This window comes from Leptopilina heterotoma, unplaced genomic scaffold (genome assembly GCF_015476425.1).
Source record: "Leptopilina heterotoma isolate Lh14 unplaced genomic scaffold, ASM1547642v1 Lhet_44, whole genome shotgun sequence".
Classification (NCBI taxonomy): Eukaryota; Metazoa; Arthropoda; class Insecta; order Hymenoptera; family Figitidae; genus Leptopilina; species Leptopilina heterotoma.
The window spans coordinates 623,626-637,871 of record NW_025111084.1 but is presented as its reverse complement, the minus strand read 5'-3'; the positions used below and the strand labels follow the sequence as shown (position 1 = coordinate 637,871).

Here is a 14,246-nt window from a genome sequence, read left to right as displayed (position 1 = left end):
TTAATTATTCAATAATAATTATTTAATAACTAACAAATTCAATTATTCAATTATTTTCAATAATTTTTCTCAAAAATTCAATTATTTTCATAAATAGTAAAATTCTTCAAAGGAATTCAATTATTTTAATAAATAATAAAATGTTTCGGAGGAATTCAATTATTTTCAATACAATTTTAATAAAATTTCTAGAAAAAATACAATTATTTTTTTAAATATTAATTGAATTCAATTATTTTCAATAATTTTGATAAAATTCTTTAAAAGTTAATTATTTTTAAACGTTTAGAATTAATGCAATTGATTTCAAAAATTTTAATATAATTCTTTCAAAAAAAATTAATTAATAAAATAAAAAATAATAATAAAAATTAAAAATTATTTTCTTAATTATTATTTTTTTTAATTGTTATTAATTAATAAAAACTATTTTTTTATTTATTAGTCAATTAAAAACTAAATAAATAATCAATTAGTTACTTAATCTATAAATAAATCAATTTTAAATTAATTAAGAATCAAGTTCTAATAAAGAAGAAGATAAATTAATTACCAAATTCAAACTGTCTGAAACTAAAATAATAATTTTCTAATTTTTCGACGAATATTTCTCATTATTTTGCTGATTCCTAAGTAATTAACTAATAACTTAATTCCTAATTAATTTATTAGGACATTTTGGAACTTAAACATAAATTACTAAAAACTAAAGGAATAAACGAGTTAACTTTGGAAAAAACGTGTATTATAGAATAATAATAGATTACAATATTAATGGCCACAATATTAAACCATATAATATTATAATAATCTAAAATAACATGAATACTGAATACATATTATTAACAATAGCTGAATATCGGATTTTTCTTTCTTTCTTTCTTTTGATAAATTGTGTCTCGCGAGAAAGGAAAAAGTCGCAGTGAACATTTCATTAAAAATCTAAATGCATAAAATATAAAAAAAATATTTTTTTTTTTGGTCTTAAACCGCTAAAGTTTAAAAAAATAAATTTCTTCGAAAGATCTCTTTTCTTTCATATTTCACTCAACTTTATTTATAATATAATATAATAATAATAATAATAATACTTTGCATTAAGTCTAGATTAATAACTCAGATTAAAAACTGAAAAATAAAAATTTTTTTCAAAACAAGACAAACTTTAAAGAATTATAGAGGAGAAAAAAAAACTAAAACAATTCTTTTTTTCAAACAGAAATCAATATATTGAAATATAAATTAAAATTTTATCATTGAATTCTATTTGAATGAGTAAAAAATAAAAATATTAAACATTGGATTTGCTTAACAAAAAAAAAAATAATAACTTTTTTTAAATCATCTTTTCACTGTTATACACAGTTTTTTTTGGGAGGGAGTAAACTTAAAATTATAAAAACACTATGATGAATAAAATGAGTTTTGTAAATAATGTAACTAAAATCATAACGATTAAATCTTAATTTCTGTTTCGACTTGAAATTAAAATGCAATATTCAAAAAACAATTTTCTTATGATAAAATGTATAATTATAGTGCAACTCAATCAAAATATATTTCTTTCTTTTTTTTTCTTTTCTTTTATATAAATTGAAATTGAAAATTTTCTAAAATTTCTCATTTCATTTCAATGCGACTAAGTCCTTTCCCATTTGTTTTTTTTTCATTACCAATTTCAACCAGATTTATAAAGTGGGACACAAATGAAAATATTGACGCGGCTCTAATATCATATTTTTGTTTGTTTTTTTTTTAATTTTTTGGGACGTTTTTAAAAATTTTCAAGCATAAAAAAATGTTCCCTGTCCCAAAAAATCGTAGAGGAAAATACGCCAAGCAATATAATTCATCTGTTTAAAGAGGCGTAAAATTTCCATTGGAAATTTGCAATAAAAGATAATAATTCTACAAGGAGAAAACTAGTTTTTTTTTCTCTTAAACATTTTATCGAACTAGAAAAGAAATGAAAAATTTCAAATCTTTTACTATTTTGTATAGAATATTTTTTACAACTAATTAAAAAATTTTTTCGTATTTTAATATCTTAATATTTTTCAAATTTAAGAAAATGTTACCTTTTTTCTATTTTCTATTTTTTTTTACTATTTTCAAAAAATAATATTTGATACACTAAACAATGTAATAAAAATAAACAACAATAATAAATACTACAACTAACGATAAATCAATAATAAAATTTCAAATTTTGAATTAAATTAAATTCTAATTTAGTTTTAAATAAAATTTGTATCTTTTTTTAATTTAATAAATTCTTTTTATATATTTTCTTATAAAATCTATTTTAATTTCATTTAAATAAACTTTAGAACATACAATAATGTTTTTTTTTTCTATCAAAAAATAATTTATACTTTAGAATTTTGTGTATCAAAAATTGAAAAAAATAAAGTTCGATAAAATGGGAGAAAAAAAAAGTTTTCTCTTTGAAAAATGCTAAACATTCGCCGCTTTTTTTACACTCTAGTCGTAAGATTAAATTTTCTTTATACATATTTGAATTCTTATTAATATACGTATTTTAAACAGCAGCTGATGTCGAGCATCGATATTTTGATAAAATTATTCACACTGCGATCTTTTATTTATTTATTTTTTTTTGTTTTCATTTCTTTCATTAATTTTTGGTCAGAATCACAATTATGAGACAATAACCATCTTTTTATTCTAAAATTGCCTCACAATTCACAGTGGACGACAGAATCATTCTCAATTTTTTTTTTTTTTATAATTTTTGTAATCAATTTTCTTTCTAAATTCTTTCTATACATACACAATATTAAAGAACGTCGAACATTCGAATTTTCTTTTACAGAATAATTAAAATTAGGATTAAAATTATAATTTTCGGATAAAATTAGAAAAGACATTTTTTTTTGTTTTCCTTTATAATTGCGAATGATTCTGACATTAATGAATATAGAAAATTCTTCATAATTAAAGAAAACGATAATTTTAATTTACAATAAAAAGAAAAAAATGATTAAATTATGTCGGTGAAGTTCACAACGTTTTTTAACCGATTTTTCTCCACGAAAACAATAAAATTTTTCGTTCACAAATTTTTCTTTTTCAAATTATTGAGCAGAAAAAAATTTTCTTTATAGAAAAATATATTTAGAAAAAATATTTGTTCGTTGTGTGAACTTCACCAAAATATTAATAAAATTTTCATCAAACTCTTGTAACGAATCTATTAAAAAAATTTCTTTTTAAATAACACGATTACAATAAACATTATATTTTCTTGAAAAAAAAACATTCTCGAATTATTTCTCAAAAATCATTTAAGAAAATTTCCATAATTAGAATTTTTTTGAGAACTTTTTTAGATGGACAAAGAATTTTTATCCTTTTTTCAAAAATATTTAGCAATTTAAGAAATTTTTCCATATTCATAATTATTTTTGAGAAATGGATAAAAATTCATTTTTTTTTTCAAGAAAATAACAAAGCAAAACTATTTCAAGTGTTAAAAATTTTTGAGGACAGAATAATTAAACAAAAAATTGATAAAAATTAAATGAAAAAAAATTCTGAGCTTAGAGAAGACAAAAAAAGACGAATTATTAAAAAATTAATTTTTAATTACAAGAAAAAAAATTAAAATTCGAAAAGTTAAAATTATAAAAAAAGAGGGGAGAAAAAAATCAAAAGAAGAAATAAATTAAAAATTGTTCTTTAAAATATTTTCAAATGATAAAAAAAAATTTATTCTTATGAAAATAATCCTGCATGAAATTGATTTTTTAATTTTCGATTTTCATCAACATCCACCGGAGAAGTAAAAAGGACAATTTTCAAATCCTTGTCGCGTATCAATTATTCAGAAAAAATGATTTCTCTTGTCAAATCCATTTTTCTCGAAATTGTGACGCATTTTCTGCCGAAAAATATAAGATTGAATTGAAATAGTTTCAAAATCAATCGCGAATTGTGTAATTGAGGCAATTTGTTTCTTTTTTCTATGGAAGAGCACCTATTTTACGATTTACAAATGGTGTTCAATATCATTTTTTTTTTAATTTCTTAATATTCTATCCTGACTAATCTGCGAAGACAAATGGCGCGAAGTATACCAACAACAAAATTTGGCTCGTTCAATTATTATTTTTACACGAAAGTCTTTAAAAGACTTTTCTTTTTTCTTTCTTTTTCAAATTCCATGCAATGCTTTTTTTTTTGCTTTTTTCATATTTTTTTTTCTTTTTTTTTTGAAACTCTTAAGCCTATAATATGTCAAATCCGAAGCCTTCGTGTGTCGAGTGCGTTTACTAGCAAAAATTAGGAACAAGGCGTTCCGGTTCTTTTTTCTTAAAGAAGATCTTTTTTTTTTTTCTTTAATTCTTACGTCTTTAATTTTATAGTCCTAATAATAATAATCATCATAATAAAAGTTAATATCAGTTCTTTGCAAGGACTCGTTTCTTTGAATTGGGAGGTAATTCTGCGAATTTGAAATTCAACAATTTTATCCAGTTATCTAAATATTGTCTCGTGTGAATTTTTGGCTGTCCGAATCACTTTTTTTTGTAAAATATCGCTTGATCGTGAGTCTCCTAGCTGATTTCTTTTTCTTTTTCACAGCCACGCCAGTAAAAATCCCAACCGATCACAAAATTAAAATATTTCCTTCTGCTTCCCTTTCGAACTATTTTTTTTTAACAAAGTCTGATTATTTACTCTATAGTTGAAAATAAAACTTATTTTTCTCTTTAAAATAAATTATTAAAAATAATGATGTATTTTCAACTAATATTCGAAATTGCTTTCAGAATACTTTTTTTACCTTTTCGATTCTTGTCTTTCAAGTTTTTAAAAAGAAAAAAAAATTTGAAATTATCTTGAAAAAAGAGAATTTCAGAATTTTAGTGAGAAATAAAATTACAATTTTTCCCTTTTTTGTAAAAATCTTTTCCAATTTTTAAAAAGAAGAAAAAGAAGAAAAAATTTTTTTTTAATAATATGAAAGAAGGTAGAATTAGAACTCTACTTTATGGGAAATAGTAGAAAAAAAATTTCCATTGTCTTTAATTTAAATAAAAAATTACAAATATAGTATATCTTTAAGAAAATATTTTTTTTTCTTTGTACAATAATTTCACGTAAAGTGAGAATTAAAAATCTATTTTCTTTCATTTTTCGAGATTCGCACAATTGTTTTTTAATAAAAGAAATTAAAAAATTTGATTTAATTGCTAAAAGAAGTATTTTAGATCCAAAGTTTTAGAAAAAGATTAAAGAAATGTTTTTTTTTCCCTTTAAAACTCGATCGCGTTTTATATTTTTTGCAATGAAAATTGGTGTCTGAAAGCAATGTTATCTTTTGTTTTCGAAACTATTTTCAGCTACCCAGAAAGAGAATATGAAAGGCAGAATTGGTTCGACAGTTTCTCAAGGCGTTTTTCATTTTTTTTTGCTTAATATTTGAATAATTTTATGGATTTGGAATTATCTCGTCGACCAATTATTTTGTTACCGATTATTATGAAGGCTATCTAGTTATTTACACTAACTTACGTCTCTTACCTTTCTAATTGTATATTAATTATTTAATAACTAATCTATCACGAAAGCACGGCATTGACTTCAGTCGTTTCCTTACAGTCTTCAATGGATAACTGAGCGATTTTCTTATCGATTTCATCCTCCAAACTTGTGGATTTTGAAACATCTCCGATATTTATTGTTGCTGATGATTCCATTGTTGATGCCTCGGGCTTTTTTAATATCGTATAGGCTTGATGATAACCCTCGTCCTGATCATTTGTTTCCATTGTACCATCGGCTTTTGTTTGATTTAATTTATCGCCAAGAACTTTTGGTTTTCTCGGCACTGAATTCCATTGAACGAAGCATCGCTTTTTTGTTGTTCGTTTCGATGGATCGCTTATTTCACAATCAGTCAAGTCTTGTTTATTTGACCATTTTCTCATGTCTGATCCCAATTTTATTGTCCTATTTTGTGTTTTATTAAAATCTGCGAAACAGAAAAAAGGATTAAAAATAAAAATTAATAAAAATTAAAATAAATAAGTATTGATTTAGAAAACAGAAAATTCAATTTTTTCTTACCGCCATTATATTGACTATTTTTTCTCTTGGACTGAGATTGAGGTTGATTTTGACTTTGTGGCATTTGCTGAGTTTGAATTTGATATTGTTGATTGGTCGATTGTTGATAATTAATAAATTGCTGTTGTTCCTGGATTTGTTGATTCATTTGCTTTTGAATTTGATGAATCTGTTCCACTCTGCAATGGAAAAAATCTTATGGTAAGAAACATTTTTAGCATTTTTTTTTTTTACATAAAAGAAACAAACATGGAAAATAATTTCGATTTTATTGTAATAATTTATTTTTTTCAATAATTAAATTTTAACATCTCATAAAGATTAAGAGTTTAGTCAATTAAAACAATCGATTAACTTTTAGATATTCGAATCAATCGAAATTTTGATATTTTCAATACTGTAAAGTCTTTATTATTTCGGTGAGAAATACAATTTTTCAAAAACTTAAAAATGTAATGAATTATCAAAATAATTTAAACATTATTGTACCCGAATATTTATTTAGATTAAAATAAAAAGAAGGTGAATAGATATTTACCTGCGATGCCTGTAAATAGAAAACTGATGATTAATTTGCAGAATTTTAAAAAATTCTACAAAACAATTAAATTATTCTCATAAATTATAACATTCTTTGTAAGAATTCATTTATTTTTAAAAAACGTAAAATTCCCCAGAGGAATTTAATTATTTTAAATACAATTTTTAAACAAGTTTCTAGAAAAAATACAATTATTTTTAAAAATATTAATTGAATTCAATTATTTTCAACAATTTTAATAAAATTCTTTAAAAATTAATTAATTTTAAACGTTTCGATTAAATTCAAGTAATTTCAACATTTTTAATGTAATTCTTTCAAAAAAATTTAATTATTTTCAAAAATTCTGATAAAATTCTTCGAAACGATTAAATTATTTTTATAAATAGTAAAATTCTTCCCAATAATTCAATTATTTTTATAAATTATAATAAAATTTTTCTAAAAAATTAAATTATTCTCAAAAGTTTTTTTTTTATAAAATTCTTTGTAAATTTCAATTATTTTTCAAATAACTTTCAGTGAAAATTATTTTTAAAAAATTACATTATTTTTACGAAATTTAAAGAAATTCTTCAAAAATTTTTAATTATTAACAGAAACAAATAAAATTCTTTAAAAGAATTTAATTTCCTGTCAATAATTTTAATAAAATTATTAATTACAATTAATAATAAACACAATTATTTTATAAACTTAAAAGAAATTCTTCATAAAATTCAATTACTTTCAAATTTTTCAATAAAAATTATTAAAAAAAACATTATTGAAAAAAAATTCAAATAAATTCTTCAAAACAATTTAATTATTTTCAAAAATTTTAATAAAATTCTTACCAAGAATTAAATTATTTTCAGTACAATTTTATTCAAATTTCTCAAAAGAATTCAATTATTTTCAAAATTTTTGATAAACACTTTGCAAGAAATCAATGAATTTCAGTACAATTTTCAGTTTCAATTTTAAAATTGAAAACATTTAAAAAGTAAATTTTTAAAAAAATAATAAATTGAAATTCAACTAACCGTAGATTTTCCGTTACGGGACAATATTGTAACTGTTGCATTTGTCGTTGCATCTGTGGATTATGCTGATGTGATCGGGGTTTGATGCGACGTCGCGGAACTTGATGTCGCATCTGTTGTTGCTGTTGTTGTTGCTGATGCTGTTGTTGTTGCTGTTGTTGCAACACTTGATCAGCCAACCACATTTCCTTATAGTCAACCGGTACGTACATTGTATTATTCGATTGACTTTTATCACTGACTTGCTGCTGTTGTTGCTGTTGTTTTTGCTGTTGCATTTGCTGATCCATCTGTCTATCTTTCTCATAAATTTTCGACGCAAAACTAACATTCATTTTATATTTCTGATTAGCCATATTTGAATTAGGATTCGAATTGATATGCATATTTGAATTAACATATTGCGGGACCATTTGTCTTGGAAGTTGTTGAAATTGATATTGAGGCGCCGGATAAGCAGGACAATTTTGTTGCGGTGCATTTTGTTGCATATTCGGTTGACCTCGTTCACGATAATTATAGCAACGATCCTGTAGATTAAACGATTGATAAATTTGCTCACTCTGCGTTACTATTGGATTTTGCTGTTGATAATTGTAGAGAATTTCACGTTCGTGATTTACAATTTCATTGCTTGGCAATGGTCCAATGGAATATGCGGCATTTGATTGATATTGTGGTGGATGTGCGTATTCAACGTGTTGTGGTTGTTGTTGCTGCTGCTGCTGATGTTGTTGTAGTGGTTGCTGCTGTTGTTGTTGAGGCGGAGTTTGTAATTGTTGATGTTGCGTTTGTTGATCCGAGTATTGTGGATATTGTGGAGTCGGTGGTTGAGCGTCAATCCACGTCTCTTGTTGGGGTAGAAGATTTTCCCTTTCTCTCTTGGCTTGAACGGCCATCCAGACTTCTTTTAATTCACCAGTGATATCTTTGTCTTTAAGAATTACGTATTGTCGCGAAAAGTAGACACCTTCATTTTTCGTCTCCACGAAATCTAGCAATGAATCTATCAGCGTTGCTTGTTCCTGGAAATATTTTTATTTTAATTTCTTTCTATTAAAAAATAAAAGAATATAAAGTTTATGTCAGAATCAATTTTTTAATAGAATTTTTTTAATTGTGAAAAAATGTCAAAATTTGGTGGAAAAAAAAATTTCAAACCTTGAGATCTTTGCAATTTTTTCCGTATTGTTTGAGAACATCGGGATGTGCAATTACGGCAAAAACGCCAACTTCTGCTTTTTCCCCTCGAGGGGGTGATACTCTCATTCCTCCATAAAGTGGCACATTCTGATAGAGGTTGCAATGCGTAGCGACCTTGTCCCACGACAAGACATTAACGTAGCAAGGAAGTTCGGAACCCTGGATAAAATTAAATTCTTTTATTATTTAAACAATTTCAATTTGTTCGTACTATCAATATTTCACCATTAGAATCGTTTCACTTAAATCGTAAAATATTTCTGATTTACTCTAAAAATTATTAGATACTCAAAAAAAAAAAACATTCTACTGCATTTACTTACGAATTTCTTAAATTGTAAAATTATTCGCAAACATCAATAACTAAATTTTTAAATAAGTATTTAATTATTATTTTTCCATAGGAATTAAAATTCAAACATTTTTAAAATTCAACAATTATAAGAATATTATAATAAAACATAAAGATATCAATCACTCCGAGTCGAAGATTATTAATTATTAATTATTATTAATTATTTAAATAAAATGTAATGAAATTCGTTGCAGAAATTCAATTATTTTTACAAGTAATAACATTTTTCACATGAATTCAATTATTTAAAAAAAAAATTGATAAAATTCGTTGTAAGAATTCCATTATTTTCATAAATTATAAACTTTTTCTGACGATTTTCTGATTTTCTTTACAAAATTCAATTATTTTTTAAAATTGCAATTGTTAGAAACACTTCATCAAAATTCAATTTGCTGTCTAAAACTTTAACTGAAATTAATTTTTAAATCAATTTTTATTCGAAAATTCTACGAGAATTCAATTATTTAAATACAAACATAGATAATTTATTGAATAATTGAATGTTTCTGAAAATTGAAATCTTATACATGATTTTATCAACAAATTTTTAAATATTTGAATTCTTTCGACTAATTTTAATCTAATTTTTAAGAATAATTAGGGGAACATAGTCTAGGTCGGCCACCTTTTTGACTTTTGTTTATAACTTTTTTTTAAAAATGAATTTGGACAATTGAAGTATATGGTTGGAAAGTCCTGTTTAATAGGAACATTTTTTCTGTACAAAGTAAATTGACAGGTTTAAAAATGAAAAAGTTATAAAGATTTAAAAAAAAAAAAATTTGTAGTCCAGGTTGGCCATTACAGTCAAGGTCGGCCATGTTTAAAATTCAAAGGGCATTAATCGTTAAAAAATAAAATAACATGTTTGGAGTTACGGAAAATTGATTCTTTATTGTTTACAGTTTGTAACTTAATGAAATAACAAAATAATAACAATAAACAATATAAAAAAATAAATATAAATAAAAAAAAGTTTTGCACTAAAATATTAATAAAATTAAATAAAAATATTAATAAGATGATCAATTATATTATGAGTTATACAGAATTGCAGTTTTTGCAAATGAAGTAGCTCGTCCTCAACTTTGCGCATTTTAAACACATAGTGGCCGACCTTGACAGTAAGTAACATTACCGAATTGTTGTAACCATAAAGAAATACGTTTCGGGATTCGATTTTTTACTTTGTTTTCCTTTCAACCATGAGTCCCACAAATTTTCTGCATACTTGCCTTGACGATTCAATTTGTTTTTTATCTTTTATTAATGGTTTTTCACATTATGCACAAAACTTTTTTTGAGATTTTTTTGTACCGACGTCACAGAAAACACAATTTTCGATTTTCCGAAAATGTAATTGAACAAAAAGTTAGGTTTCACTAAGACAAGCTTCGACAAAAATGCGCGTAGGTGGCGCTAGTGAACTTGAAAAAAAAACGCGAGTGGCCTACCTAGACAGTAGGCCAACCTTGACTACATTCCCCTACATTTTTTTGAAAAATTCGATTAAAATATTGTATCAAAAATAATTAAAATCCTGCAATGAGTTTTATTATTTATGAAAATAATTGAATTATTTGTGAAGAATTTTATAAAAAAAAGGTTTTAAACAATTGATTTTTTTTCGAAACAATTTATACAAATTCTATATTTAAAAATTAAATTTCTGTAAAATTTCCATTATGTTAGAAAATGATTGAATATTCGTGTAGAACTTTATCAAAATTGATTTTAAATAATTGAATTCTTTTGAGAAATTTTAATAGATATACAAATTATTGAATTAAGAAAATTTTCTGAAAATAATTGAAATTTTGCAATGAATTTTATTAAAATTTTTGAAAATACTTGAATTTTATTACTTTTTAAAATGATTGAATTCTTGTGATGAATATTGTTTCTTATGAAAATAATTGACTTCCTCCGAACGATTTTATTATTTATGATAATAATTAAATCCCTGAAAATAATTTTAAAATTTATGAAAATAATTGAATTATTGCGAAAGTTTTATAAAAAAAAAGTTTCTAACAATTGATTTTTTCGAAAAAATTTATGCAAATTCTATTTTAAATAATTGAATTCATGTGAAATTTTTATTTTTTTGGAAAATAATTGAATGTTCGTGTAGAATATTATCTATATTTTTGTTTAATAATTGAATTCTTTTGGGAAATTTGATTAAAATAGTAGAATATTGAAAATCATTGAATTAAGAAAATTTTTTGAAAATAATTGAAGTTTTGCCATGAATTTTATTAAAATTCCTGAAAATAATTAAATTTTGTCGAAGAATTTTGCTATTCATTTATAAAGATAATTGAAGTGTTGACGAGAATTTTTTTTTACTTTTTGAAAATAATTGAATATCTGGAAAGAATTTTGATATTTATTAAGATTGTTGAATTCTTTCAAAAAATTGCGTTCAAATTTAAAAAATTGAAACTAATGTCAACAGAATTAAAATTAAAATTTTTAAAAACATTACTTTATCAAATCATTTATAAGTAATAACTTTATGGCAGTTCTTTAATAGAATCAACTTATTTAAAATAAATTATTGCCAAAAATAGTAAAAATTTAATGTTCTTTTTAGTATTCGTTTATGAGACAAACTAAAAGACACAAAAATTCAGAATTTTCTTATAAATTCTAAACATTTAATTTTTTCCAGTACTTTTAATAAAAAATCTCTGACTTTTTCCTGATTTTCCTGAATACAACATAAAATTTTACATTATTACCTGCATGAAATCTTGAATGCACATATGAGGTTGTGGGGGATTTTTGAAAATTCGAGCCCCATTGCGCTTTGTTTTTATTACAACACCCTCAGTCATTTTGAAAATCTGCAAGAAAATATCAATATTCTAAGAATTATTGTAAAACAGGTAAACGAAAACATGAATTTTTACATTTTTCAATTCTCAAGGAATTAATTATTAAAAATTCAAAATCAATAAATTTTGCCAATTTAGAATATATATACAGAAGAGGAGGAAAAAAAATTGCGAATCGTGCCTAGCAAAATAACTCTTTGGGCATTCATTACAACTCTGTGTACAGAAATAGGATTATTTTTACAGGCACATCAACGCACAGAAGGAATCTCATTTTTTCTTTTTTATAAATTTACTATCTCCATTAGAAATTGTATAATTATTAAGAAAATTACTAGAAAAAAAAATTTCTAATAATCTTTACGATATTCGATTCTCAAGTAAAAAAAGAGTAGAATCTTATTAAAGTAATATAACGAAATAAAGGAATTAAAATTGTACAAGCGCAAAGACAAGTTGTGTGATGCTTTGAGAGGTTAAGTATCTCACCTATAAGTTGAATAATTTTTTCTAATTTGTATAAAAAGGAAAACACACTTAATTAGGCACAAACTCGATGAAACACATGATCAAAAACACTGGAAGAAAAGATGCATCGATGCACTCGTTTCCTTTTGTTTATTATTTTTATGACTAAAGAGGATGAACGCAAGGTGCGATCGGTGTACTGTCATTAGGCGCATGCGTGACATGCGCAAAAAAATCATCACAAGCAGCGCAATCTATTGAAAACCGGGAAGATTCAAAATTCCAAACCTTTCAAACTTTAGATATAAGTATTGAACTTTCCAGGTATTAAACATTCAGGGTGTTGAACTTTCAAGCTTCTGAATATTCAATTTAATAGTATACATTTTTGCAGTTTAATAATTAACATTATTAGATGAATAACAAAATTAAATTCTTGTAAATGATTTACAAGCATATTATAACCATAAACTAATTAACTAATTGCTATAGGGTGTTTTCGACGTTGACACTCTGAGCGCTCTGAAAGTAAGAAACGTGGTTGGTTGGACTAGGGGAATTCTGAATGTTGATTGGCTAACCTTCAAAATTAATAGTTTTGTGCTCTGATTTCCACACTCTGATAGCTCGGACCTTTGATACCGAGCATGAAACCAGAGCACAAAACTATCAATTCTGAAGGTTAGCCAATCAACATTCAGAATTCCCCTAGTCCAACCAACCACGTTTCTTACTTTCAGAGCGCTCAGAGTGTCAACGTCGAAAACACCCATAATTAATTAATTTAACACTTTTTAATAATAAAAACAATTGTACTGTTTTTTGTATACACTTGACGTTGAACAAGTGCAAAGTGTAAAAAGGACGAATTTCTACTTTATTGACCCTCCTGAAGTTCAAATGTTCATTTTATTGAAACACGTTCTATTATTAAACTCTTTTAATAAATGACTTAATTAAGTTCTAATAAATGATTTACAATTATGATACAATAATACAATCAATGATGAATTGCTTTAATTCATAAATTTAAGTGAAAAAGTGTTACTTCAGGGTTTGTCAGCTCAATATAGGAAGATGTTGTCCCGAAAAAAGGCAGTTTTTCAAAGTTTTTCAGTTTTCCATCAGATTTGTCTCTAACAAAACAAGCGCTCTCATTAGCTGAATTCAAATTTGCGCGGGCTTTCAGTGGGCCAATGAGTGCGACTCATGTGTAAATAAACCTTTAGGTTTTATAATACCCCCATTGCCTACTGAGTACCCGCGCAAATTTGAATCTAGCTAATGAGAGAGATAGATTCGTAGGAGGCGAATTACATGGAAAACTTAAAAACAGCCTGCGGTCCGAGAGCATAAGATTAAGTAAAAGAAAAAAGCAGAAAAACATATTTTATTGAAAATTGACAAAAATAAAAAAGTTTGAAATTATTAAAATAAGGAAATCTCAATTTTTTGTACTTTTTTGAGGAAAATGTGGTAACTTTTTGTTTTTTGTTGTACCGAAAAGTGCCTAAAGAAAAGTTGTTTGTTTATGCACAAAATATAAGGAAGAAAAGAGAAAAAAATGTTTTATTAAAAAGTGACAAAGATACCACCAGCTTTTGAAATTTTCAAAATAAGGAAATCTCAATTTTTTGGGATAAATATGGTAACTTTTTTGATTTTTGTTGTACAGAAAAGTGTCTAAAGGAAAAGTTGTTTGTTTTTGCACA

The 14,246-nt window shown here is 24.5% G+C and overlaps 1 protein-coding gene across 1 annotated transcript; it reads right to left on the bottom strand.

Moving 5' to 3' along the window:
- Positions 1–3,988: 3,988 nt before the first annotated feature.
- Positions 3,989–12,751, bottom strand: LOC122506815 (probable basic-leucine zipper transcription factor R). The gene is made up of 6 exons (XM_043619152.1): positions 12,556–12,751; positions 11,971–12,075; positions 8,824–9,024; positions 7,663–8,687; positions 6,097–6,275; positions 3,989–6,001 (listed from the first exon to the last, which is right to left on the bottom strand). Exons 2-6 carry the CDS (start codon positions 12,064–12,066, stop codon positions 5,589–5,591), a joined length of 1,914 nt encoding a protein of 637 aa, XP_043475087.1. The 5' UTR covers positions 12,067–12,075; positions 12,556–12,751; the 3' UTR covers positions 3,989–5,588.
- Positions 12,752–14,246: the final 1,495 nt, after the last annotated feature.